General features: G+C 38.1%; 3 protein-coding genes across 3 annotated transcripts; all 3 read right to left on the bottom strand.

The window, feature by feature from the left end:
• Positions 1 to 5678: 5678 nt before the first annotated feature.
• On the bottom strand, positions 5679 to 7935 carry LOC101309188. The gene is made up of 3 exons (XM_004287230.1): positions 7286 to 7935; positions 6832 to 7016; positions 5679 to 6338 (listed from the first exon to the last, which is right to left on the bottom strand). The coding sequence occupies exons 1-3, from the start codon at positions 7671 to 7673 to the stop codon at positions 5829 to 5831; spliced, it is 1083 nt and encodes a 360-aa protein (XP_004287278.1). The 5' UTR covers positions 7674 to 7935; the 3' UTR covers positions 5679 to 5828.
• A 495-nt stretch (positions 7936 to 8430) lies between these two features.
• Positions 8431 to 13326, bottom strand: LOC101308902 (putative clathrin assembly protein At5g35200-like). The gene is made up of 16 exons (XM_004287229.1): positions 13218 to 13326; positions 12553 to 12691; positions 12394 to 12463; positions 12177 to 12274; positions 11783 to 11924; positions 11608 to 11708; positions 11217 to 11300; positions 10972 to 11022; positions 10808 to 10873; positions 10658 to 10723; positions 10499 to 10579; positions 10335 to 10409; positions 9843 to 9995; positions 9655 to 9730; positions 9396 to 9499; positions 8431 to 9224 (listed from the first exon to the last, which is right to left on the bottom strand). Exons 2-16 carry the CDS (start codon positions 12652 to 12654, stop codon positions 8862 to 8864), a joined length of 1632 nt encoding a protein of 543 aa, XP_004287277.1. The 5' UTR covers positions 12655 to 12691; positions 13218 to 13326; the 3' UTR covers positions 8431 to 8861.
• A 2634-nt stretch (positions 13327 to 15960) lies between these two features.
• LOC101308606 (N-alpha-acetyltransferase 35, NatC auxiliary subunit-like) lies at positions 15961 to 22102 on the bottom strand. The gene is made up of 16 exons (XM_004287228.1): positions 21945 to 22102; positions 21499 to 21566; positions 21184 to 21339; positions 20661 to 20828; positions 20186 to 20336; positions 19844 to 19923; positions 19444 to 19716; positions 19212 to 19355; positions 18805 to 18939; positions 18466 to 18564; positions 17939 to 17995; positions 17649 to 17853; positions 17174 to 17292; positions 16902 to 16970; positions 16620 to 16718; positions 15961 to 16539 (listed from the first exon to the last, which is right to left on the bottom strand). Exons 1-16 carry the CDS (start codon positions 22054 to 22056, stop codon positions 16300 to 16302), a joined length of 2175 nt encoding a protein of 724 aa, XP_004287276.1. The 5' UTR covers positions 22057 to 22102; the 3' UTR covers positions 15961 to 16299.
• Positions 22103 to 26601: the final 4499 nt, after the last annotated feature.

Genomic DNA, 26601 nt, shown 5'->3' with positions numbered 1-26601 from the left:
GATACTATCTCTACATGATGATGAAATGAAAGAGCATGCATGAGGATGATGGGTCAGAATTGAAAGGGTACGCTATGGTGTGTCCGTGAGTGATGAATAAATTGAAGGACGACATATATGAAATGAGAGGCTGGCTCGTTTTGTATGCTTGTGCCCATCCGTGATTCTGCTTCCCTCATCCTGATGTGATTGGTCTCTGGCTCGGCCAGCCATATATATATGATCAAATTCACAAATATATTTAGAGATGTAAAATCCACACATCTTAAATTATAATCTACTCACGAACTTTCTATTTTTAGTAACTATTCTCATATGAAGACAAAATTTAAGTCACTAAAGACAAAATTTAAGTCACTAAAAATAAAAAATGGGTGTGTGGATTACAATTTAGGGTGTGTGGATTTCACTTCCTTATATTTATCCCAAAAAACAGAATGACACCCCGAGCAATGCAGTAGTAGTTACTTGGTCCACTGAAGATTGATCACAGCTCAAACAGTTACAGAACGTACGTAATTGAAGTATACTATGCTAGAGAATTGCTAGCTTATCAAGAAACAAAAAAGAATTGTACGCTCGGAATCTAGACTTGCTCTTCGGAAAAAAAATAAAAATAAATCAAGAACATGAATTTTGACTATATAAGCACTATATATTAAAAACTGGAAACAAAAATATTGTTTCGAATCTATTAATTTTACAATTATTCATACCTAGAAAATAAGAAATGTTATGTATGACTGTATGTTGTCCAAAAAAAGAAATGTTATGTATGCATAGATAATATTAAGAATACTACTTGGATTTTTGTCATGTAAGTAGTTCGTATCACAGAAATATATGCTTAGATAAACAAATTAGACCCCCATACATTGTTATTTGAAATGCATGAACATTGCTCTTGCTAGCTAATTAGTTCACAGATAGCAAATAATTAAGCTAGCTATTACACATATACACATGTAGCTCATCTCTTCATGGGATTTAGCGCTCCATATATATCTAGATCGGGGTAACTAGATATACTGAGCCATCTTGCTGTCTCTTTTCAATTATTTCCGAGAACAATAATCTACAATGTGAACCTAATCGAAGCTAGTTGCTTCAAGTGCTTCAGTTACCCCGCTCGACACTCTCAATATTTCACCAAATGCATCAGACCCTCCATGCATTGCACCAATGTATTCTAACAATAAGTGATGAGTACGGATGGAACTAGTTAGGTTAGTACGAGTATGAGAGTGAGTACTCCTGGCTTGCTCTTCCATTGGTGTTTGTTGCCTGTGGTGTGTCTACGTACGGCAGTAAATTTCTTCTGTAAAATAGTCGGTAGTTGAATGTACGTATGCAATCTATATATCAAGTCATATGCAACGCAGTAAAAACTAATTAATGGTACTCGAATTAACTTGGATCCTGCATGCAAGTAGCTAGTTCACTCTACTTCCCCAGTTCCCCTTTGGAATTCATGGCTCTGATTGTGGTAGAGATCGAGCAGTCTGAGCCATGCATGATCTGCTTGTTGCGGTTGGTTTGTTATCATATGCACGTAGCAAGTAGCAAGTAGCAAGTAGCTAGCTAGCAACTAATAGAAAAATAAAAACAGTTCGAGTCGTGCATAGGATCCATGTTTTGGTTAATTTGTATAGTATATGTTCTTTGTTAATCAATTCATGCAATTGACAATTGTTCGTATCGACGAGAATAGGAACAGAAGAGAGAATCTGATCTGCATGCATGTCGTCAATAATAACACATGGTGGGCACGTTAAGAGATAGAGAGAGCTTTTATTTTACTTGTATTATTCTTCCATATCAAAGATATGTTAATTAATCACTGTGAGCATATGTATACAATATCATCATACTCAATCATTCAATAGTGTACTCTTCTGATAAGTCCAAAAACGTACAACACACAGTAAAAGACTAAAAGGTGAATAACATTAATTGAGAATGGTGTATATATATATATATATATAGTTTGGATCAGAGACGGACGTCCGCAATGAAGAAAAAGTGCAGACGCCACCTCAAGGAGCCTCACGCCGGCGTCGATGGAAGCTTGATCTGGTTCCATTCTCGGAGATTTCAGACATCTCGGACGTCGTCACCATCAAGGTGAAGGCCACGGTGACCTAGATCATAGGTGCAGTAGGGAAGTTTGCCAGAAAACTTCAAGCACGTCATTCTTAACTTCAAACTTGTCGCCGGCAAGTCCACCGGCAAGAAGAATGTAAGGATGGAGGCATGAGCAGCACCAGCAAGATCAGTGAAGCCATCGACGCCGATGTGAGGCTCCTTGAGGTGGCGTCCGCACTTTTTCTTTGTTGCGGACGTCCGCCTCTATATCAACATTATTAAGAAAATAATTGGGATTTTCAATTCATCAATTTGCAAGATTCACTCAACAAATCATAACTGCTAATATTTAAGGCTTTAAGGGAAGTAAGAGGTATTAAATTAAGTAAATATCTAAGCTTGTGCAGTTTTCAATTCTTCTCATACCGACCTCGGAAACCTTCGTCACATTGTCGGATGATATCCTAGCTTCGTCACATTGTCTCGTTTTTAAGTTTGAGAGAAGCTGTAAGCGCGAGTGTTTTATCTCACCGGTGGAATCGAAGAACATGCATCTATATATGCTTACATTTCAAATCTGGAATTTGATTGGTGTGAGATGCTTGCAGCCAAAAGGGCACATAGATGGGTCTCCAATGCAAATAGGGGAGTGTATTGCACGAAGAATGTGCGTTTTTGGTAATAAGAAGAGATAGATTCCTAACCCACCATTTGGGTTGTTCCATAGACTCATATATGAATGTTTTCTAGGAATAGTTTTTGCAAGCTTTAAAGCATATGCCATACTTTTGTAAAATTCAACAAAAAGGAGAACGTCAGACTCCGAAAAACTTTTGAAACAAAATTAAACTAGTGTTACTTGACCCGCACCGCATAGTGCCCACTCTTTCTGAAGAGACTTTAGAGGGAAACACATGTTTTGCCAGAAGTCTTTAAAAAAGTTTTGTTTTTGTGCGCGGTGTGAACGATACCGTATGAATGATGATTTATGAATTTATTGGACAGTCCACACCGTATGAATGATGACTTATGAATTTATTGGACATGCATGAAGAATCTCAATATATGAATGGCTAAGTAGGTTAATATATGAGGAACTATAAAAAATTTCCGTAAAAGTAAACGTCACATTAAAAAGTTACTCAAGACTTATTTTTGAGATTTTCTAAAAAAGTCGAGTATATGATCCAAGATCCTGATACGTCAATATGAAATTTTACATCTCATATAGTTTTGTGAAACCCAAAGTGGGAAAGAGATAGATACATTACCAACAACACTAGCTCCCAACAAAGTTAATAATTAACACCTTATTTACAAGTTCAATTAGTGGAAGATTAGTATATATATTTGGAATGTCATTCCTAAAAAGGCAGACAATGATATGCAGACAGAGAAAGTGAGATAATTTTAGCACTCTATGATACATGTAAATGTAACATGAGGCACTAAGCATAATAGGAGTTGGTGATATCGAATCCAGAAACAATGACTACTAAGCAAAAACACCTGAATCGACTGTTAACCAGGCTTATAACTAGTAAACCTTATATCAAGTAGCTAAGCTTTAATTGATCAGACCATGGATTTTGGTGAATTACTTTGATTAAAGCTCTAATTGTGGCTAATAAACCTGATTATGACAGCTTAGTTGCTTCGTAAAATGAAAGAGTGACTGAGTGAGGTTGAAAGCCTTGTAAAAACATGATATTTCTGAACAAACAAACACGAGCTGTTAGGGGACATAATCAGAAAGTTAACAAACTCAAAAGTCACACAACAGTCCTACTTCTTCAGCACATATGTATGTACTAGTACCACAAGTATCAATAACAATAGTTCATTCAAATTCCCTTAAAGATATTATTCAAAGTTCTCTCCATGATAATGGAAAAGTGTATGCAAATGCATCAGCTTTCGAAAACTTGGAGAAACAAAACAGTAGTAAAAACTAAAGACACAACAACTCATTAACTTTTTTTTTTTTTTTGAAAACAACTCATAACTTTTAGGTACAGATCAATATAATAATGAAGGAACAAAACTATGTTGGGTTTCCACAACAGACATAGCGAGTTTGTTGTGTAACGAAAACAGACCCTTGAACAAGACCTATGTCAAGTTGGTTGCATAGAAAGAACTATTGAGGATGCTCAATAATAAAAATATGGGGACTCTTCTAACCAGTTTGTTAGGCCAATAACTGACTCCACAGATCAATCTAAGCTAACTAAGAGCCTAAAACCTCAGTAATACTTAGACTCCAAAACCAAGCAACAAAACATAAAGCCGACCCGCTTGAACACAGAAAAAGGCAGAATTGCACAAACTTATTTCTTGATTTCCCCTACATGGCCTAAACATCACATCTATATAAAAGGATTCAGAAATCACACACAAGCTTCAATACACCTCACACATACAAACACAATATCAAAATATTCACACACAAACACAAACCACATGTCCTCACACATGTAGTCATATGATCAGATCATAAAGATTTAAAGTATGAAATTAGAGAGAAGATAATTTAGTACAGAAGGCATTTGTTAGAACTTAACACTAAACCGATTACAATTATATTAAAACCAAGTTCAAATCATCAAATAACGTGATAAATTTACTATTGCTCAATAACTCTAAATAGTTAGTTAGCACTTTCCAAACACTTCGTCTTCCTGCATGCCTGGCAAATGAAATAGCTGGTATGGTACGTTTTCTCAGTATCGGTAAGAGATGCCTTTGCACAAGTGCCACGAAAGCAGTCCCCACAAGTGTTACAAGTAGTCCAAAGTACACCTGCAATATCGCCTTTCTTACAGCCACCACACATATGTTGATGAGGCTCCTTGTCTCTGCAGTCACGGCAAGTGTAAGGCTCCTTGGGCTCATCTCCGGTTTGAGTTACACAACATAAATGCTTCCACACATCACATGAGCCACACTGAAGCATTGAAGTAATCAGTCCTCTTTGCTCCAGCACATGGCCCTCACAACAGACAACACACTTAATTTCTGCAGACAATCTACTGCGTTTGTTCGCACCCGGATCTCCCTGAAATTCAGACTCACGGGTCCTTTTACACAAAGTTTGCAATCGATCGTTTATAACTCCAAGTCTCTGGCCCAATTGCGCGCTTATATTGTCATGAATTGCCTTTAGGCCTCCTTGGGTGGTTTCGCTAGCAGCACAGATGATCTGTGTTATGATTTGCCCAGCAACACTGTCGACCACAGTTTTTATCTCTGTTTTGATTTCTCCCGAAGAAGTGGTGATCTTTGTTATGATCTCACCAGCAGCAGTGGTGATCTTTGTTAGATAATCACGTGCGCAGCGCATGAGAAAATATCGTAATATTGTTGTAGTTTCTAGTTTTAGATTTCTGAGTTGCTCTGCGTCATATGATGTTGTAATTTTATCCTTACTGTCTCGATTAGTCTAAACTTCCAGAATTCCAATTTCACAGATATACCTACCTTGGTCGGTTTCAAATGAATGCAGGGAATGTTTTTGATTTTGTTATCTATCTAGATTGGAGAGCAGCTTTTGATAACTTGGTATTGTTTGTGTACACTGAAGCTTAACACATATATCAAGAGTATATACTTAAAAACTGGAGTTAATTCACGAAGAAGCTTATGTATAACATATATGCATTTTTTCAGGCAATTACAGAACACCGAAAGAACAGTGAAAAAGACACTTAACAATTAGTTGGCAAAGCAGCTGCCAATTTTTTCTAATCAAACTTATCTACAGTGAGCCAGTCATTCGACTCTTCACCTTCTGAATCTTTCTCTTTCAACGTACCAGTCCTTTGATGGCCACTACCAATTGCAGAACTTCTATTCAGCCGAACCCAGTCATTTGATCCACTTGGTGAACATCCCCTAATGGCCTGAGCTGGTCTTAGGCCTGATGATCTACTAGAAATGTCACTCTCGTTACCCTCTAGATCGCTGAATGAGATATCATCTTCATGTTCAAGTTTCTTTGGGTCATCCACAAAAGTACCTGAACTAATACTTGCCTCTTCGGACCATTGCTCAGTGCTCTCTTCATCGTCGATTCTTAACCTTTCTGCTGTATTTACAATCTCTGTCAAATCTTTCTTTTCTAAAGACGAGACTTTCTCCCCTTGCGTCTTCTCAACCAGGGTGTCCTTTTCAGTTGAATCAAGAGTTGACTCCTCAGATACCTGTGTGTCCTTTTGAAGCTTGTGCAAAAGTGCATCTCTTGCTTCAACAATCTGCAAAGAAAGAAATTTCGCTTTCAACATAATGCGTGTTACTAGTATTGTTGGAAGCTACAAGGAAACCCAAAGTGAATCAAGCACTCTAATGGTCAGAGTCAGTTCACAGTGGCATATAACAGAAATCAATACAGCTCTGATTTCCACCACAAAGCAAAACACTAATAGCTCTATTCCCTATCTCATATCTCATTAACAAGATGATAGAGCATGTAGAATGGAAGATACAATACAGCACCAAAGAAAAGACCATGAGCTATAACACCCAACAAGGTTGCACAAGGGCAGCCGTAATGCATATGATGCCCAATGTCGAGCTTTCACATGCAGTAAGAATTTCTATCATGGAACCTTCACATAGATAACTAAATATGGCAACATGCATCTACACACACTTTCGTTGAACAAAGTTCATCACCAGCATCCCGGAAACCAAACAGAATCATGGCTTTTTATCATGAATGTAAATCAGGATAGGCAAGAAACTTGCCTTGGGGGTCGACAGAAGCTCAAAATCATCTGCATTTATTCTTGGCAGCAGCAGCAAGAAATATATCATCCAAAATTGATCCTTGCTCATCGAACCGCAAACTCTGACTCTTAATTCCACAAACTCCGGAACCAACTCTTCGACAGCGGAGGCATGCTCTCTCTGAGCACTGGACATGCTAAAATCTACCATTCAAACAAGCTCAAAATCAATCATCACATCATTGCTTAGCACAAACAAATCATTACAATTTCATTTCCAACTCGAACTAACTAGCAACTTCATCGTCTCGAATTGTTCTAATTCTATAACGGACTCAAAATGCAACAAACTCTAGCCTTTTAAACTCACAATTCACAACTTCAAGAACAATCAAACTAAATAGGAAAACCAAAACTGCAATCAAACTTGAAAGATGAACTATACAGTACTAGTTGTTCATGAGAAACTTCACCATGGTGATCCAGTGGTATAGGAAAGCCGGTCCAACAGTCCGGAAGCTTCGAAATCTCAGCGACGAAGCCGAGAATCTCATCGGTGATCCCCGGCACGGAACCTCCGCCGTCTCGGTTCCGAACCGGCAGCAAGTTCGAAGCCAATTTGGAGATTCCGGCGACGGAGAGAAGGGAGAGGCCGGTCTTCAAGCTCCCGCCAAATTCCGCCAGATCGTTTCGGACTCCCAAGAGCGCCAGCGACGGCGGTGGAGAATCGGAGGAGGAGGATGACGGCGGAGGCGGAGCGAGGAAGGTGGCGACGCCGCGGAGTTGGCGGGTGAGGGTTTGGGAGAGAAACGACGAGTCGTTTTCCCCGTCGGGTTGGAGAGGGGTGAAGAGCCAAGACATTGTTTGGTGGGTTGGAAATGCGTTTCTGTTTGGTGCTTTTGTTATTGTGAGGACTTCAACAACGACATGGTATGAAATATTTGTTTTTGGGTATTTGTTTGCTTTACTTAGGAGGAAGCTTACTGGGTTTGGTTGAGTGTCTACTGAATGGTATGGGCAAGAAGACAGAATGGATGTGAGATCGACACATAACTACACCTGCTATACAGATAAATGTCGACATGAGCAAGGAATTTTTGTATGCAGGACATGTATGTATGTTCATCAATTTTGACTATTCATATGTAAGGAACATCATGCATTTGTATTAAAATTATAGGGATATTAACAACGACATGGTATGATGTAACATGCCGTATAATGAAGATTTCTATCGAAATTTTCAAGTTTTCAACAATCTAGTGTTGGAGGATTGATTATGATTTATGAGGGTTGGGTGTTAATGTTAACAGGTGTCGCACAAGTCAAAACATGTCAACAATCGGTGTTATAACTTCAAAACTTGACTGTTTTGGCTTGCCATTGCATCCTAAGAGTGCCCAATCAATGAGGCAATGACAACCTGAGATTGACATAATACCCGATATAATTTTCCTTTAGTATAACCTTTTTGGCAACAGAATTTCGATTGCAGAACTGCAGAAGGTTTTCTGGGCAAATACCTGATGGTGTAAAATGCACAAGATAAGGCCTATGCTAAAGAGGAACCAAAGACAGGAAGGGAAAGACAAGTAATTGAAGGATGAAGAACAGTGTTGAGCTGCACGAATCAAATTTAGTGTCTTCTCATTTTACACAACTGTTTATCAACAATCACGAATTACAAATAATTTCTATCATTAATATAGAATTATAGATCCTTATAAAGGATCAGAGGAGGAAGGAAATACTGAAAAAGAAAGAAAGAAAAAAGAGAAGAATTCCTGCTTGATCCTCAACAACGAAGAAGCAAGATAAAAGAATTTTCGTGTAGTCCGAACAACATCAAATGTAGATAGCTCAAAGTCCTCCCTCCGACTACTTATTAACAAAGAATATTAATCCTAGCTAACTACTGCACATAAGAAACATATGGTACATGTCTGGTCTGCCGCTCCGAGTTTGTGATGCTATAACATCTAAAACCAACTTTTCTCATGTTCCTTTCTTTCCCGTATATGGATGTGTGTGTTTTCTTGGGTATACCATCTACATAAGGCCCGTGTATGGGTTGTATGCTTGGACAGGCGTACCTGCTCCATAAGGGTGGGCAGGTGCTCCATGAGGATTCCCAAAAGGATTCATAGATTGCGGTTGTTGTTGGCCCATCATCATCATCTGTTGTTGTTGATACATGAAGGCCTGTTGCTGCTGGTTGGCCATTGCGGCCATCTGTACAGAGGGTGGTGCGGCCACTGTGTTGGATGCATAAAAAGGATCATGAATTGGTTGTTGCATCATGCCACCATTCATGGGACCCTGCTCCCATGGGTTGTAGCTTACATTTTGATTGTTTCTTCTAATTGCATCATCATATAGGCTGTCTAGTGTAAGCAAGTCCAACCCTCCCGCCTTCACTCAACAGATAAAAGTCGTCAACAGTGTTATTGGTGGAAAAAGAAAAGGATAAAGAGTAACCCAAAAAGATATCAGAAACAAAATTATGTGTAATATAAAGGAAATTGACTATTAATTGCAATAGAGTAAATATTAAGATACTGAGAAATAAGGAGAGAAGTATACCAGTTTGCTAGCAGCTGTAGCACTCTCATTTGAGCTTGGGGCTGTAACAAGTGCCAATTCCCAACCTGTTCCATTTGCTTGAGGTTGAGCCGTAGGTTGATCAGCTGTTAAAACCACAAAAACAAATTTCGTTACTTTAGATGCATACAGAGGGTCTTTTTATCAAAGATGAACACAAGAAGCTTCATGCATATTTCTTGAATGACTTGCAAGAATTTATTTATTACATATCATGCAGAGACAGAGATGGGACACTCACAAACTGGAACAATAGCTAAAGCCATGGCATTCTTCTCATCTAATGCTGCAGTGTCTGGAACAGGATCATTCAAACCCTAGCAACAAAAGAAAGCCAACCAAATTTAAAATTCAAAAACTTATAAGTTTGAAGTCTGCTAATCTACAATTCAAGAAAGAACAGCGAAAAGGATTATTTTGATAATATACCAGCAAATCAGGTGGTTCAACTACAGGTGCTACCACTTTTACTGGTTCAGGTTTTACTGGTTCAGGTGGAGGTGGTGAAGGTGGACGTGCCTCATCCTCTTGGGTCTTTTTGTACTCTATGGCTAAGATTTCCTTGGGGGCAGAAACAATCACCTGTCAAATTAAAGATTGAAGAAGGAATTATCACAAACTTTATCTATAAATAGAAACAATTATTACCAAGAAAATGAATACAAAGACAATAAAAGGAAATGTACCAAATCAAATATCAAGAGTGCTATAGTACCAGAACATTTCATAAAAGATTTAACCTTAAAATTCATTGATGGGCAATATAAAAGGTGCAAGAGAATCAGTATTGACCATAAAATCAACATCCATAATTCCATTAACCAATACACTGTAAGTACCATAAGTGTGCTCATTCACATGATTTGTTACAACCTGTTTTCTTCGAAAATAACCAAGCTTACAAAAAGAGTATTTTTATACCTCCTTGCGAACTGTTGAGACACGGGGAGCTTCTCTGACGTACTCTTCCATGGCTTGTAGAAATGATGCAGGGGGCTACATTACGAACAAATAATTACCTCAACATGAATAGTTGCAAGGAATGCAATATGTTGTGGAAGGCATTGCAAAGGAAAAAAGTCAACCTGCTCAATCTTAATAAACTTTTCTCCTCGCCCAATATCAAGACTCTTACATACTTCATAGAACTCTGACAGTCTCTCTGCCTGCAAAAATTCAGATGAAATGTAAGTGCCAATACATTGTCTAGCTCCACTGATTAAAACAGTTATTCCCAGGCTTACCTGCTGTCCTGCCCTCCGATATATATCCAGAGCCTTCAGAGCATCATGACGTTGCATCTCAAAGAACTGTCATAGTTATGAGAGACGTAAGATTAGCTTAGAGTGCAAACTTCTAACGGTTTAGTCAGAGATGCAAGGTTCATATCCTACCTTGTCAACCAAATTGACCGTTCCATCACTAATAGCTTGATAAATCTTGACGCTTTCTGAAGCAACCTATCACATTGATAGAAGACAATTAGAAGAAAAGCAAACAGTTGCTTAGTAATATGCAAGAATTGTGGAAATTCTCATTAATTGCAAGCTTCACCTACCATTGAAAGTGCTAACTGGACCACAAAATTATGAACTGCTGCCCCTTGTGGCTGCAGAAAAGAAAAAGAAAAAGAAGTTTAACACATGATTGACATTAATGACAATAAGCTGGCATACTGTGGCAACAAGTACACAACATATTTCATTATTGATGACTGAACATGTGGTGCAACCCAGATTTGTTTGAGCACAGAGCACCAGGACATGAACCCATTCATTCCGAGGGGTGGAATAAAAGAATTACCTGGCAACCAAGTACACGAAAAAGAAGCTGTTGTAGAGCAGGCAAATGCTCCAGCAATTCGACAGTGTCCAGATCCTTGGTCCTCTGCAACACAATGTTTAAGTGTGAATTAGCATAAAAATAGAGAAACAGTGTATCGCTTTTCAAAATGCCATTCAGATAAGATAAGAAAATCTGGACCTCATACTTGCAGTGCATACAAAAGTAACAGTAAACCTTAATGGGAGAAAATGGATCAACAGAATTTAGAAAATTCAAAAAGTTATGGAATTGCAAAATAGCATATTGAGATAAAAGAGCTCATTAAAGCTTCCCTATAAACAAAAGTTATGAATGGAAATCCAGCTAGAAGCTAAGAGAAAGAAGATATAGGGAGAAGAAAGTTTCTTACTGGGCGATCCATCTCAACATCATATTTCAACACACGACAACACTCCAATCTCTCCTCCAAAAACAACGCATAAGTACGGATCCAGGTTGAATAATCCCATGCTGCAAAGTGAAATGGTCAGCCTTTGATAGAGAAGTTATACACTAATAAGTGAGTCAGAGGGAAGGGGAGGTACCATTTGGACTCGAATCGTCTTTGAAATGAGACAAGTTAAGCATATGGTTTCTACTTCTACCATAATTCATGAGTTCTTCATGAAAGGTAGGGTCCACTTCCCTCAAAGCACGATGAATAACAATCAGAGTTTTCAATGCAACCTAAACACCAACCAATAATCAGTTTGTCAAATGCAACGAAAACAAGCATATTATAATATGATATAACAGAAACACTGATCACCGAAACTCTGGTTCATGAGCTTCGAGCCGGTGAATGCTCATCATGTACACCGAATATTACCCCACCATGGACATGAAATCTAGAGCTTCTTCTTCTAGTTTCTTTTTCTTTTCACTTATTAACTTTGGGTAAGAATCACGATCAAGATGATTAAGTAAAAGATGACTTACCGCCCAGTTATGTGTCTTTGCTAACCTCCTAGCAAGACCGTGGATGCAATATGCAACATCAGCCCGAGGTCTTGTTGCAGAAACAGCAGAGAAAATAGCTTCAAAAAGAAAAAACACAAGAGATAGTCTCCGAATCAGTTCAGATGGACCAAGTCTCTCTTCTAGTCACAGATCACAAGTAGAGTACAATATGCTACCATCTCGAGAAAGAACCTACCTCTGATGTATTTCTCCTTGGCCGGACGCTCAACATGATTAGTTGCCTTGACTATCGCAATGTCCAGTTCCTACAAGATCCAACCCCCAATTACAAAAACTGGATCAACCACAATCGAAAGAATCATCCAAACAACACCCCAGAGTAAACTTTCAATACCTTGTAATCACTATTGACTTTCGCCAACGAAACTGTGGTGGTGTCCTTGAGGGATCCAAGCACTTTTCTTAAGCTCTTCTGCGTACCACCCCCTCCTGACATCTTCTCTCCCCTCTCCTCTTATTTATATCTCAAAATCCTACATCCAAACCCGAACAAACTCAGCCATGGCTTCACAAAAACCTCCATAAATCCAAATCAAACTTCTCGAAAAACAAAATTCACCACAGCATTACAACACAAAAATCACATAAAACTCCAGCAAACCATACAAAAACCCTGACCCCTAACAAAATCCAGATCCATCAAATTCATAACGAATTCACCAAAAGCTTCAAAAAAACGAGTCGAATCACAATCCAACTCACTCCTACTCTAACAAAACCACAACAAAAACTACAAAAACTGAGCTCAGCTATTACAATAACAACGCCTCGGAAATCAGCTCTCACTCTACAGAATCAAAACGGAAGCCAAATTTGCATAACAGAAAAGCTCGAACTCACATATTGAAGCAAATATTGAAGCAAAATAAGAAGAAGCAGCTAGAAACATGAACGGTTAAAGATCTTGAGCTCATGAAATTCACATTATTTTAGCAGTGGAAACAGCTCAGCCGCCGTAACGGAAAACAGTAGAGGTAGAGATCGGAGAGCTAGGCTTACCTGAAACGCCGACTGAGGAAGAGAGAGAAAGCAAGGGAGAATTGTAGAGAGAGAGAAAGGTGGTCAGAGTTTTAGAGAGAGAAAGAGGAGAGAGAGGTGAAGAGATGACCAGAAAAAATGAGTTCGGTGTGGGTGGCCCGTCGGCGTCTACGACTATTTTACTTGCGATTTAAACAAATTCAATTTTCTTTTTCTTTTTGTTTTTTAATTTTAGGCTGAAATTTCCAATCTGTCAGAGAATACGGCTTTCCTTTTTGTAAGAGTTTGGGAATTGTTACTCTGCCACGCGGTCCTTCTGAGACGCTTTTACTCCACGAGTCCCTCGCTTTAATTACGCACACGTTTTTTTAATAGGTTTGATTAATTAGGAAGTTTATAATAAATTACGGCCCAACAATCTTGAAAATCTTTGTGATAGTTTTAAAATCTTTGATTGAACAATCACGGCTGATTAATGAATCCGATTAAGGTAATTACCTTTTCAATGTAAATGTAATCTTTGACGGATATCTTTTAGCTCTCTCACGGAAGTGTTAAAAAATTTCTCTTTATCTATTAGTAATCATAGTTCACAATATCTTGATCAATACGAGTTTGATAACATGTGCATTTACTATTTAGCGATCAAGATTTATTCTCGGTAAGGGTGCTCGTCATTCTATCCGAGATTATGAACATGTCAATTGTTAGTCACACGTATTATATACCAATTGTATTCTAAAGAAATGACCACACGGCGATCTCTTATTTATGTATTGATACTTATAAATATGTTGAAATCATCCACATTTCACCTTGCTTACAAAATCATTATTTGTATCAATAAAAATTTTTTCATTTGAGTCGTATTAATTTCAGTCATACCTTCTTTTATTTTAACAATAGTACAAAAATATACCAAAAGATGGTAGAATCATTAGAATGTGACTTTGGAGTGGGTCTAGAACTCTAGATGGATGGATGGATGGCATGAACCACTAGAATTATATGACCGCAGATGTTTCTAACAAACGAAGGAGTGTCGGTAGTGGATCTACTTTTCTGGGATTGGAAGAAGCAGTAAAAACAAGGTTACTTCAACATCACCTAATATTCTATTCTATTCTAAACAGATGGGTATAAAATTCTGGTCCAAGAACAAGAATAAGAAGAAGAAGAAGAAGAAGAAGAAGATGTTGCTTAGAAACAAGAAAAGCTAATTAGGCCAGCTAAGCCAGGCTAATTTGACATCCAAGCTTCTTTTAACCTTCACTTAATTTGGATTATAATTATTGATGTTATTCCCATTATTTTTCTTTAATTAGTGGGTGATTAGATTAGGGATCCAAACCTTTTAGCTCAATTATCTTCATCCAGATCATATGCAGCATTTAACTTAATTTATTTTTGGTATTTTACATCTTGAATCCCCATCTCACAAGTCTGGCATTATAATCGGAACAATCACTTATTTCTATTTATTTTCCAATCACATGATGAGATTAATGACGTCAACAAAATGCACGTGTCATTTTATTATTAGTGGGTCGCATAGATGACGTAATGCGGTTGCCGCACCTAAGACTTTCGCTAAGGGGATGAGAGGATACATAATTGACCAATCACCAACAAGGAAAGTAAGGAGCCAGAAAAAAAGTTAAAGTTGTATAAAGGAGCTCCTTGTATAAAAGTAATAAAACTAAAGAGCAACATGCTAAAATTTGCCATTTGGAACCCACATAAACTATAAAGTTTATTAAGTGATCAGCACTAGAGGTACCATATGAAAACACCAGGCTAAAGAACACAAGTGGGATTTCTAATTCTTCTATTTGGAAAATACCGACACACTATAAATAAGCACTTAACAAATGATGTTAATTCATATGAAAATATAATATTATCTAGTGTAACGAAATCGGAGAAAAATGTGCGGCTTGTATCTACACATACTAGATCGATGGATGAATAATACATATAAATATGGATAGTTATGTATGTCTAAGAGTGTACGGAGTGCTTATACCGTTGGATGTACAAATGAAATATGTATTTACATTTTGATCGATTTTTGCTGTCCATTATATATTAGTGAATATTTGTTGGATAGTTTTGACCGTATATGTTCATCTTTTTATAATTCATCTTCTTCTTACTGCCAGTATGCCACTGATTTAAAACATTTTTAGCAGAGAATATAGCAGGACAAGATCATTAGCCAGCTCAGATTCTAGTTTCTGAAACAAGCCATATGACTGACACCTTCCTACTTGGTTTTTCCTCATGAAAAAGACGTCCAAAATAATTGTATTGTAAATTATAAAACGACAACAAAATGACCCAGATGAGAAATAATGCTTCTTATTTCATTTCTGGGACTCATTCATTTCTACTAAAGAAAACAAAATCCATGTCCTCGATTTTCATAGCCATCCCACGATGATTCCAGCTTATAGTGGGTCTCCTGGTGCTGGTACATTGTACTGTGTTTTCAGTTCCTAGATCTTGTTGAACTAGAAAGTTGGTGGTAGATGACCTAAAGTACCAGTTTTGTACTACTACAAATCCGTGAAGCGTCGTCGTTTGGTTCGATCTTTTGTTGTCTGGTCTTTGATGGCTGCTATGGCTGCTAGTTGCCAAGTCAGTGTCCTAGGAAGAACCAGACCCAACCATAGAGGAAGAATCAAAGGGAAAATGCCAACAAAGAGGTCCAAACTAGGGATTTCCTTGACTAAAAGAGGAGATACAAATCGAACTTTTTGAATCCATTTTGGTGGACTTCCTTTAAATCTTTATAAGACAGGATGCATATCCATGGAACGCTTCCTTTTCTTTATACAAAAGCTAGAAAATCGACATCAGGGCGATAGAGAAAGCAGGGATAGCAATGGGGATAAGACAGAAGGGAAAGCGACCAAAGCTTACAGACAATGATGGGGGGTTGATTCTATACTCATTGCAATTACAATTGATGAAATGAATAGTTTGGAAGGAAAATCGCTTCAAAATTTGGTGTTACAAGTTCTATACTACAAGACTGCCACTAAATATCTGTGGAGGTAACGAGTGTTTCAAAATTGGGAGGATCGGTGAAAGATGAATTTCAGGATCTCTTAACAACAGCTGTTGCGAAATAAGGATGGTGGTTGAACTCAAACGATACCTTCAGTGAGGGGTCAAGGGCTCCAGCTCGGGAGATTATGTTTAAGGCAATGCTATTGTGCTCGGCTACTTGCTCTAGCCTTCTTAGTTCGGCAGATTTCTCTGGGTTGTTGGAAAAACTACTCTTCACCTCCTTCACAATCTTCTGAGCATCTTTAAAGTGATCATACCTAGCTAGGTTCTGCAGAAAGGAAAAGATAACAGTAAGCCTCCAGATGAACCATAGGAAAAGAATGCAAATTTATCACAATATTCACTCACCAATAAACGAGCATGAGTAGTGGAATCCTTAAACAAGGGGTATGAAACTTGATCAGGAATGCAAGCCTTTTGTAGGAGCTCAAAGTGCTGACTAAACCTCTGCCGATAAAAAAGATACATATTGTCATCCAAAATATAATTGACCAATAACTTCTCTATACTATTAAAGTAAACCAGATAATGGAGGTGTAGTCTTTTCGCCACCCATATTTACATTTAAACACTGTAATTAACCAAGTGCACTCGGCCAACTTAACGTAAAGGAAAATATAAATGATATACCTCATGCTCAGTATTGAAAGGGGTTGGACCTTGTACCATCACCCGTTCATTCATCAGAGCAGCAAGCATCTGAAAGAAATTGGATTCATTTAACTGTGAATTCAACAATGGAGCAAAACATTTATGCTAGGATGGAGCTGATAATTTGACCTACACAACTTAGTTACCCACACATATCTGACATAAGATCCAAAGGAAGAAACCAAAATTCCTCACTTTGAATGGTGTTATGTGAAGTGACATTTCTTAATTGATTAACTAAGCAAAATTACCGTTGCAAGTCCTTCTGCAAGACATATTTGACATTGAAGAAACAAGATTGCAGGTGGAATCCTAATATCTCTTGCCGCATCTTTACCAGAATCCCTCTTCTTCTTTCCCTTTCGTTTACCTGATCAACAGAAGTACATAATTCATCATCAGATGGTGTTATAAGCTCAGTAAACATCTGCATAGATCCCTTCACTCGATTCATCTATCCAAACAAAAGTTGACCACAAAGGCTATATATTTCTTTCCATATCCTACCAAAATAGCACAGAATGATAATACTTATAATTAATAATGTTTCAATTAATCTGCTTGCTATTAAAAACTAGAGTTCCAACAGTGACAACGGAAGAATGACAGCCACCAAGTTATCATCAAATTCACTGGTGCCCATGCATATGTTGAGCGTGTAACTAAAGTTCATTCATCTGAAAACTTCCTTAATGGAATTAAGTTATGGAGTGTTAGCAAAATTACCACTGTCATTGCTCGCCGCCATTTTAAGAGACTTTTTCTCTAAAATCTTGATCAGGACAACATAGAGGTACCAATATACCATGCAATATTCACTTTGGGAATATAGCTCCAATTCAAAACCTAAAATGAGAAATCGAGAAGCAATCCAGTACGTTTGCTCCTCCACCCAAACAAGGATGTGTTGGACTACATTCATGCATGCATTCTGTCAAAATCCAATTGCATTTAATGATTAAGCAAGAACTTTGATGTATATATTATAAAAGTAACTGTCTTAGAGAGCAACATACCTCATCATTTGAAGAATTTGTGTTTTCCCCCAACTCCTTTCTAAAGGCCATCTCTAGCTATAAGTTCACATAGAAAAAGATGTAAGCACACTAACCAACAGCACTGATAATCAGTTACTATGGAAATTGTAATCACCAGTAAACCACTCAAGTCAAAAGTTAACAAAATTGAAAATATGTGATGTCAAGGCAGCAAAGGTAATAGACCCTATAAGTAGTGATAGTTGGAGTTAGAGATCGTCCTCCTAGTGAGCAAGACTGTTATTGACAGTTAGTTGAAGAAAGCAGCACACTATTAGTATATGTTCAGATATATTACTTTGAGGGTTGCATAATCGTCTACAATGTGAATTTACTAAAGATATGTAGAAGACAACATAACTTATTCAACACAATGCCCATATACAACGTAACTTATTCCTTGATCTCATTGGAGGTATGTGCTTTATAAGATGTTCACTTCAGATACAGAGAAAGTAGGAAAGACAACATATAGAATGTCTTTCTTTTAAAGATAGACGACATACCTGTATGTAAACAACACGCCAATCTTGTAAAATCTTTCCAAGCTTACGCCTTTGCCATGCACTATTTGTACATAAAATTTTCAGCAAGTTGATTACTAACTGCAATACATAATGATTCACATGTTAGATGAAGCACCCAGAGAGATGTATAATACAGTAATAAATAGCTGAATATCATACAGTAGCATTAGTTCATACCCCTTGATGCCCCATTCAGAACAAAATTTCTCAAATATTCAGTAGCATAACAAGAATCAGAATCAAACTATGATTACCCCAAAGAAAAATACAAAAACAGAATAAGGCCTATAACATTCCAAATGTAATAATTGGCTTCACCTGTCCCAGGTGAACAATTGATTCATCTTTCTGCATATCATGGTTCCTTATAGAATTAGGTACAGCTGCAGCTCTGGTAATAACACCAAATACAGGATCCCGGCCATAAAGTTTCCCATCTTCAACCAGCAGACGCTGCCAGTACTCATGGTCAGTAATTCAGAGAAATAACAGAATTGTAAAGATTAACGATGTAGAATACAATTTGGAGCAAAAAAAAATTGCTTCGCTTCTCACAATGCTAAGTGTTGTAGCCTTGTAGGATTTTAGAACCAGGGGCTAAAGTTTTCTTAGAAAGGTAAAGATAAATGTGTGAAAAGCTATGTTACCGAAACCTTTCCTAAAGCCATCATAACAGATACCGTATATACAATAAACAGAAACAAATGAAAGATTGAATAACAAACCTGAAGATGAGCTCTTGCTACCAAATCAGGCAAAGATTTTTGAAATTCAACCACAAAGTGCAGAACACTTTCTAAAGATGGTTCCAATGGGTAGGAGCATATGACATCCAGATCGTGAAGAAGTTTCATAAAATATTCAATAGCCTGGAATCACAAATTTTAAAAAAGAAAATGAGTTAGAACAATGGCAGTAAGCTACAACTACCATCAGTAGCAATTATAGAATACTTACATTTTTCCAACTAAGAATTTTTATTGCGCGTGGTGGTGTTGGAGCAGATAATCTACAGTTTAAACTAGCATCAAATCCAATTGCTTGGCAGCCAGAAGCAGTAGTTTTCTCTTCTATACTGCCTTCATGAGATCCAAGAGACTTAGATCTAAGAAAATCCGATGAGTTGAGCATGCATTGTAATTCTGATTTGCAGGAGGCTATATGCTTTCTCGCCAACTCCAAACCTCTCCCTTGAGGACGTCTCATGCAAGTAAGAACGTGATAGAAATGCTGCAAAATAAAGACGCCAGCTCTATTTAACTTCAACAAGATGGGGTGTACATATCTTTGAGTGCATGCATACATGCTTACAGATGATGCAGATGCATTTAAAATATAAAAAAACACAGGGTAAGACCTTACGAAAACGTAAGCGGCATAACAAAGCTTTGCAGTAGGCTTCCTCCAATTCAAGATTATTTTGCAGTGGCACAAAGTCTGCAAACAAAAAACATAGCTAGTATATGAAACAAGCATAATTTTGGAAATGTCTAACCATACATGCAGTCTGAAAAGGTTGCAACAGCTATGGAATACACATAACAAGCCATGCTGGGATAGAAATGTAACGGTAGGAAACAAAGAGGCAATCATTACAATAAACTAAAACAGACCTAACAATGAATACAAATAGCAGTATGAAAATTAACATGAAGTATTGACATACAAATATAGTATCAATACGAATGTGAATATCTACCTTCTAACATTCTGCTTTTTGAGGATGGAGCTTTACAAGCACGTAATTGGCGATTAACTGTTTCTTCAACAGCATTTAGCATCGATAAGCACTTATCATCTCCATCCCCATGCAAAGCCAGACCATATGACATTGTAAAGAGGTCTTCTTCCTGGGAACGAAAGGAGCTTGATTAAAATAGATATAAAACCTTTCTTTCACCGCAAGATACTAAATAACAACTAGGACTACATTTGTAACTGTGATTAATACAATTTTGGATTTAGACTAAAGTCATTGTCAACCAATCAGTTACTGGGATATACAACTGTTCATCTGTAATTTACTGACCACATCAATTTATTATCTATCTGTTTCTGATTCAATCCTAGGAACTGTAAATATAGATCATTAAGAAAACACAGAACATAAGCAACTTCAAATCAATGGAAACACTGGAATGGTATAGGGTAAAAGAGCTGTTGGAGTACTTTACTTCATGAGTGCGTGCATCTGAGACAACTGAAATGACTGTCTTGCAGGTTACTCGTACGACTTTGCAATACGAATGCAGTAATGCATGTGAAGATGTCCTATCAGGCCTCATAAGATAGATGCAAGAGAAGACAGTTTGTGCCAATGAATGACCCTTGTGCCATGTTGCCTGCCAATTGATTTATAGAAATAAAGGCAACAAGATAGACTTATTAGACTGTAACACAAACACAAACAGCTTATGGCATGATCGACTTCAGACATACCTAGAATTTCAATTAAATGATGGAAGCTAAACAAAAATTTAAGAATCTACGAGAGAAGGTATAAATCAATTTCATAGCAGATTTCACTGCAAAAAGAGTCCCAACAAGGAATTTTCACGCGGGGAGTGATAAATGCCAGGAATTCATGTTTCTACCCCGTACCCTTCACATTTTAATTGTAAAAGTAAAATAAACTCAGTGCCTGATAATAATATGAAAGGGAGTACTTTGGATGTCATCAGAGAAGTAATGCCATACCTCACAGGCTAGAAGATGATCCATAATATCAATAGTGCACTGAACATCCACCGTGCTATCAGAGCTAATAGGAACTGGTGCCGCACCATCCTCAATTGCTTCGTCAACAGAGTAGTATTTACAAACGATACCCGAATCCATCTTCGGGTCCATTATCTAAAAAGTAACACAAGAAGAAGTTGTCAAGTTTGACTCATGTCCAGGGCATCAATACCAGAGTCACATCTATACAATCCAATTCTGAATAAATTATTTAGTCTAAGACGAAGCGATGTTACGTATACTATTCTACAGGAAATGCAAACAATGTGTTACCTCTAAAGCAGACATAGCGGCAAAAAGATTGAAATTATCTCCATGAATGAGCATACCATCTGGAAGATCTGTCAGCAAAGGCCATCGATAACATAGAAAAATTACAATGAGCACGAAAATCATAGTTTAGAATCCAAACAACTTCTTATATACAATGTCTCCGATTTCGGATCATCACACAGGAAGCAAACATTTCACTTCTATACTACACATTCATGTTTCGAAATCCTAATCATCAACAATGAACATTTACACATTCTTCATTGATTTCAACTCAAGCTTCAGTGACCTAAACACTCCAAGCAAGCCTAATTTGCATCAGTGTAGAAATTCAAAGCTCGGTAGCTATATAAACAAGCTAGGGATTCATCTCCGTCTACGAAACCGAAAACAGAGCAGCATAGAGAATCTGGATACTAAGCTTAGGGAAAAGTGAAACCACCGACCTTTACAGGCGGCGTTGAGGAGCGGCGACACATCGGCCCAGACGGAGTGATCGCCGGAGGGAATGGAGGACCGTTCCGGTAAGGGGAGGTCCACGGTAGCTGCGTCGGCCATCGGCGGTCCCGCCTCTTCTCTTCTTCTTCTTCTTCGTCTTCTGGTTTTAGAGAGAGAGAGAGAGAGAGAGAGAGAGAGTAGTGGTTGGGGTTTTGGTTTGCTTTGGCCACTTGCCAAACAGCAGGCGGGTCAATCAGTACGGAGGAGAGAGACTTTGGACGGGTCGGATCTCGTAGTTTTTGTGGGCTTTCTGTTCTAACGTATTGGGCCCTTCTTTCTCACACAGACAATTAGGAAAGGAAGGAATAGCTAGACAGTGTCCTGATTGGATTAGTGATCCATTATTACGAAAGGAATCGGGCAGAGGAAACTTGCCTACATACATACGAGGCTCATCTTGACTTTTATTATTTATATTTATATAAATAGATTGGTGATTGACTAGGGGACATAATACCTTGACCCCGGCCATCACTAGAAGCGTATGAGTACATCTTGGAGAAAATCAGAGGGTCTCTAAGACACTCTATGCCCATACATACATATAACAGAGTAATATACCTATAGATCGATAATCCCAAAACACAACCAGTGTCGTATTTGCCCTAACATGGATTTGCAGGCAGATCATAAAAGAAAGAGAAAGAAAGAAAAGAAAAGACAACGAACGGCGGCCGTCGACGAGATGTTTCAGTTTCAGTCAAAAGATGTTGCCTCCGGCGGTCATCCTCGAAAAGAGAAACGAAGAAAAGAAAAAAGAAGAAGGCATGACTTGGGGAACAGGGAAAGTTCGAGGAAAAGGAAGGTCGACCTTATCAAAGACGATAATATATTTGATAGGTCAACTGAAGCTAGCGTCGACGACGAAGCTCGCAAGATTCACGCCATGCAGGGCCTCATGTCTGTTGTAGATGGTGAAAGTAAGCCTGAAGATCTGATAAGTTTGACCGATGCGATTGAGTACTTTAACAAGATTTACTACAAGATTGTTGAGCTGAAACAAAAGATCAGTAGTCTCAAAAAGAGAAGAAAAGCAAGGAGAAGAAAAGCAAATTGGTCTGAGCTTCCCAATGAGCTTCTACAGTCGATCTTGAAAAAGCTTATACCTTGTGAATTTGACATCGCTGGATTCAGACATATCCGAGAGTTTAAAGCCGTTTGTCAATCTTGGAGAGCCGCTGCAAAAGCATGTAGCTCATACGTGCCTTTGCCTCGTACTCCATGTCTCTTGCTTCATGGAATAACACAAAATTCCTTCTTGTTTGATCCCATTGGAAAGAAGAAGCACCTAATCAGGAATGTCCATGACTACTTTCCTAATGCCGAATGTGTTGGTTCATCATATGGGTGGATTGTCATGTTTTACGAAGACAATGAGTTGAAAGAATTTAAATCAAAAGCACATCTCTTTAACCCGATTACAAGAGGCCGCATTTCAATCCCAGGTGATCAGAACCTTCCTAACTGCCCACCTGTTAAAGCTATTATTTCATCCAATCCCTCTTTCAACAAGAACTTTGTTGTGGTAGTGCAATTCGGAGAAAGACTAGCATACTATAAACATGGAGACGAAGACAAGTCCTGGAAGATGTTGAAAGTTGACGTTAAAGATGGGTGTTGTTACAGGTGCGGATTATTATTGTGATCAGGGATTCGTTTTTCATAATGACCTTTTAGTGGCATCGGCCCTGACGGTTACCAATGTTTGGGACTTCAAGGAATACCCTCCTTTACGACATACCGTTGAAAAATCTTCATCTGATGAAAAATATTTTACCTATTTGATGGAGTCGTCATTGACGGGTGACATCTTACGTCTGATAAAAGAGGGGGAAAACAAGACTTTAAAGTTTGGTGTGGAAAAGCTAGATTTACGAGAAAGTAAAAAATGGGAGAATCTACAAAGTTTAGACGACCAAACTTTATTCTTCTGTGGCCATTTGAGCGGATGGCAACTAATATCATTAACGAACCCAAATTTCTTAGGATGTGAAGAGAACTCCGTTTACTTCGCAGCGAGAGAATTGGATAAATATGCAACATTGGAGAAATATGCAAGATACGACCTTGAAAAAAGAAAAGTAATTAAACTGAGGTATGATAATGTCGTTTAGTGAAGATATACACATTAATTTACGTAGTGAACCTTTGTGGATTATTCCTAATCCATGGTGAAGTACATCGTTTTGATTATTCACTATGTTATATGAAATTATTCACGGTCCAAGTTTTGCATGCATGCTGAGTGTCAATTTGATCTGAGTTATTGCAATCTTGCTGCTGTAAATTTACGCTTTTTAAATACATGTTTGACATCGGATAGTTAGAAATTGAGATGTGTATTTGTAGCTTATTGTATTGTTGTTGTTGTTGGTACGTGATGTTTCTTCAAGAAGGAATTCATCAGCAAACTTAGATTGTATGTGTACTGATCATTTGATTACCCAGACATATATGTTGCAACGTTTTCAATAACATACTCTTAGTAAATCAACAATAGATTCAGGATTACTTGAATGTAATGTAAAGGTAAGGGACTCCATGATGCTCTTCTTTTTTATTCAGACCCTTTTCTACAAGAATTAAACTATGAACTTAACTTAATTTTCTACTTAGTCTTGATTCCCATAAACCTTGGTATTGTTTCAGTTTCCTTAAAGTTTGCTGTTCTCTCAGGTTGTCAATGAGAGCTTGAATCCTGTTTGGAATCAAACTTTTGACTTTGTTGTTGAGGATGGATTGCATGACATGCTAATTCTTGAAGTCTATGACCATGATACTTTCGGGTAGGGCTAGGCACGGGATGGGACGGGCCGGGAATTGGTGAATACCGTCCCGTCCCGAAAATAAAAGAACGGGACGGGACGGGACGGGAAGGCGTTTTTAAAAATCTGTCCCGTACGTCCCGATCCCGATCGGGACCGGGACGGGATCGGGATCCCGACAAATTAACCCTAAAACAACATTAATGAAATTAATGGAAAAAAAATATCCAAAATTACACAAGCAAAAAAAAGAACATTGATGAAATTAAAAGTACTAAAATCAAGAAGAACATAGGTGCATAGGTGCTAAATTACATCCCACTTTAAATGTATTAAACATCCCACATTAAAAATTAACCCTCAAACAACAACTAAAAATATTTAAAATCACACAAGCAAAAAAAAAAAAGAACATGAATGAAATTAAAAGTATTATTTTAGACCAAATTGAGTGTGGTTGAGTGCATTGTAACACCATGCAACCTAAAAAATCAAGTATAAAATGAATAAAATCAAGTATTCTAATATTACGGGACGGGACGGGATTTTTCGGGATAGTCCCGTCCCGTCCCGTCCCGTTATGGTAATGTTGAAACGGGACGGGATCACTATTTTCAAAACCTATCCCGTCCCGTCCCGCTAACTTTCGGGACGGGACCGGTACGAGATCGGGATTCCGGTACTAAGTGCCCAGCCATACTTTCGGGAAGGTACTATTGTTCCTTTGTTCTTTATGTGTTGGCCTCACATTTTCATCTGGAAGTGCCCCCTTATATATATGATTATTTGTCTACTAACTAGGTTGTATCTGTAACTTGTGCAGGATTATATGGAAAGATGCATCTTGACACTCACTAGGGTCATATTAATTAGAAGGGGAATACAAAAACTCTTTACCGCTAGACGGGGCCAAATCTGGGAAGTTGAATATACAGCTTAAGTGGATGCCAGAACCAATTTTCCGCGATTCTTGATGGATCTCTGTTGTGTGGGCTGGAGTATATTGAGGTTGTATTATCCGGCGGGTGATGTATACAAGACCACCACAGAAAACTTGAACATTTGCACATGTTTGTTGATTCTTAAACCCGGCATGCATGTCCAGCACTTGAAGGATGTAGATAGCTGTTCCATAACACCTCTCATACAATGTTGTGAAGCTGTACAATGGAATGCATACCATGCCAGTCAGACTTATGGTGTATATTGGGGAACTCTTGATTGGTCTGTTGAATTATCTAGTTCCTGCCTGTGTCTTATTCCCATATTTTTTGGCTTCTTTGTGATCATTCAAGTATTTTTAGAGCAGATCTGTGGATAGGACCTCTCTGTGTCACTGTCGAAACCTGAGTTGATATTCAGAAGCTATAACATGAGCCCTAGAGGGCTTTTCTTTTTCTTTTTTTTAGGCTCCTTATTCTGCAGTGGTTTTATACCTTGGAAACCAAGAGTAATTACTTTTTTGTTTTGGTCTCTTTCTTTGGATAAAAGATGTCAATATATAAACCTCAGGACAGATCAAAACTAGAATGGAGAGCAAGCTTATGTAAACTATCAACATCAGCATTGGTCTCTCCTATAAACACGAGTGTAACCTGCACCACGTACAAGAGCTAGGTTCTTTGATATGTCATCAATAATTCGTCTGTGACTTGAATTATCAACTCCCTCCGCCTTGTTTGATTGCAGCCCCAGGCCATGAGAAACAGCCAAAGTGCTGTCATCCTTGCTGCCACAGCTTCAACCTCAAACAGCTGCTCTGCATATATATACCCCGCAGTAGACAAGGCCAAACCAATTTCCCACTACACAAGGCCACCCTATAGACTGAAACAACCCA

The sequence above is a fragment of the Fragaria vesca genome, linkage group LG1, assembly GCF_000184155.1.
Source record: "Fragaria vesca subsp. vesca linkage group LG1, FraVesHawaii_1.0, whole genome shotgun sequence".
Taxonomy (NCBI): Eukaryota; Viridiplantae; Streptophyta; class Magnoliopsida; order Rosales; family Rosaceae; genus Fragaria; species Fragaria vesca.
This window is presented reverse-complemented; position numbering and strand designations above follow the sequence as displayed.

Coding starts and splice junctions, on each gene's coding strand:
- LOC101309188 (XM_004287230.1), bottom strand. CDS start 7,673: ATGTCTTGGCTCTTCACCCCTCTCCAACCCGACGGGGAAAACGACTCG. Junction 7,017..7,285: donor TATACCACTGGATCACCATG/GTGAAGTTTCTC, acceptor TTTGAATGGTAG/ATTTTAGCATGTCCAGTGCT. Junction 6,339..6,831: donor AGCTTCTGTCGACCCCCAAG/GCAAGTTTCTTG, acceptor CTTTCTTTGCAG/ATTGTTGAAGCAAGAGATGC.
- LOC101308902 (XM_004287229.1), bottom strand. CDS start 12,654: ATGTCAGGAGGGGGTGGTACGCAGAAGAGCTTAAGAAAAGTGCTTGGA. Junction 11,023..11,216: donor TTCGTGTACTTGGTTGCCAG/GTAATTCTTTTA, acceptor TCTTTTCTGCAG/CCACAAGGGGCAGCAGTTCA. Junction 9,500..9,654: donor TTTAGCTATTGTTCCAGTTT/GTGAGTGTCCCA, acceptor TGGTTTTAACAG/CTGATCAACCTACGGCTCAA.
- LOC101308606 (XM_004287228.1), bottom strand. CDS start 22,056: ATGGCCGACGCAGCTACCGTGGACCTCCCCTTACCGGAACGGTCCTCC. Junction 20,829..21,183: donor ATCATCTTCTAGCCTGTGAG/GTATGGCATTAC, acceptor ATCAATTGGCAG/GCAACATGGCACAAGGGTCA. Junction 18,940..19,211: donor TAGCAAGAGCTCATCTTCAG/GTTTGTTATTCA, acceptor GAGTACTGGCAG/CGTCTGCTGGTTGAAGATGG.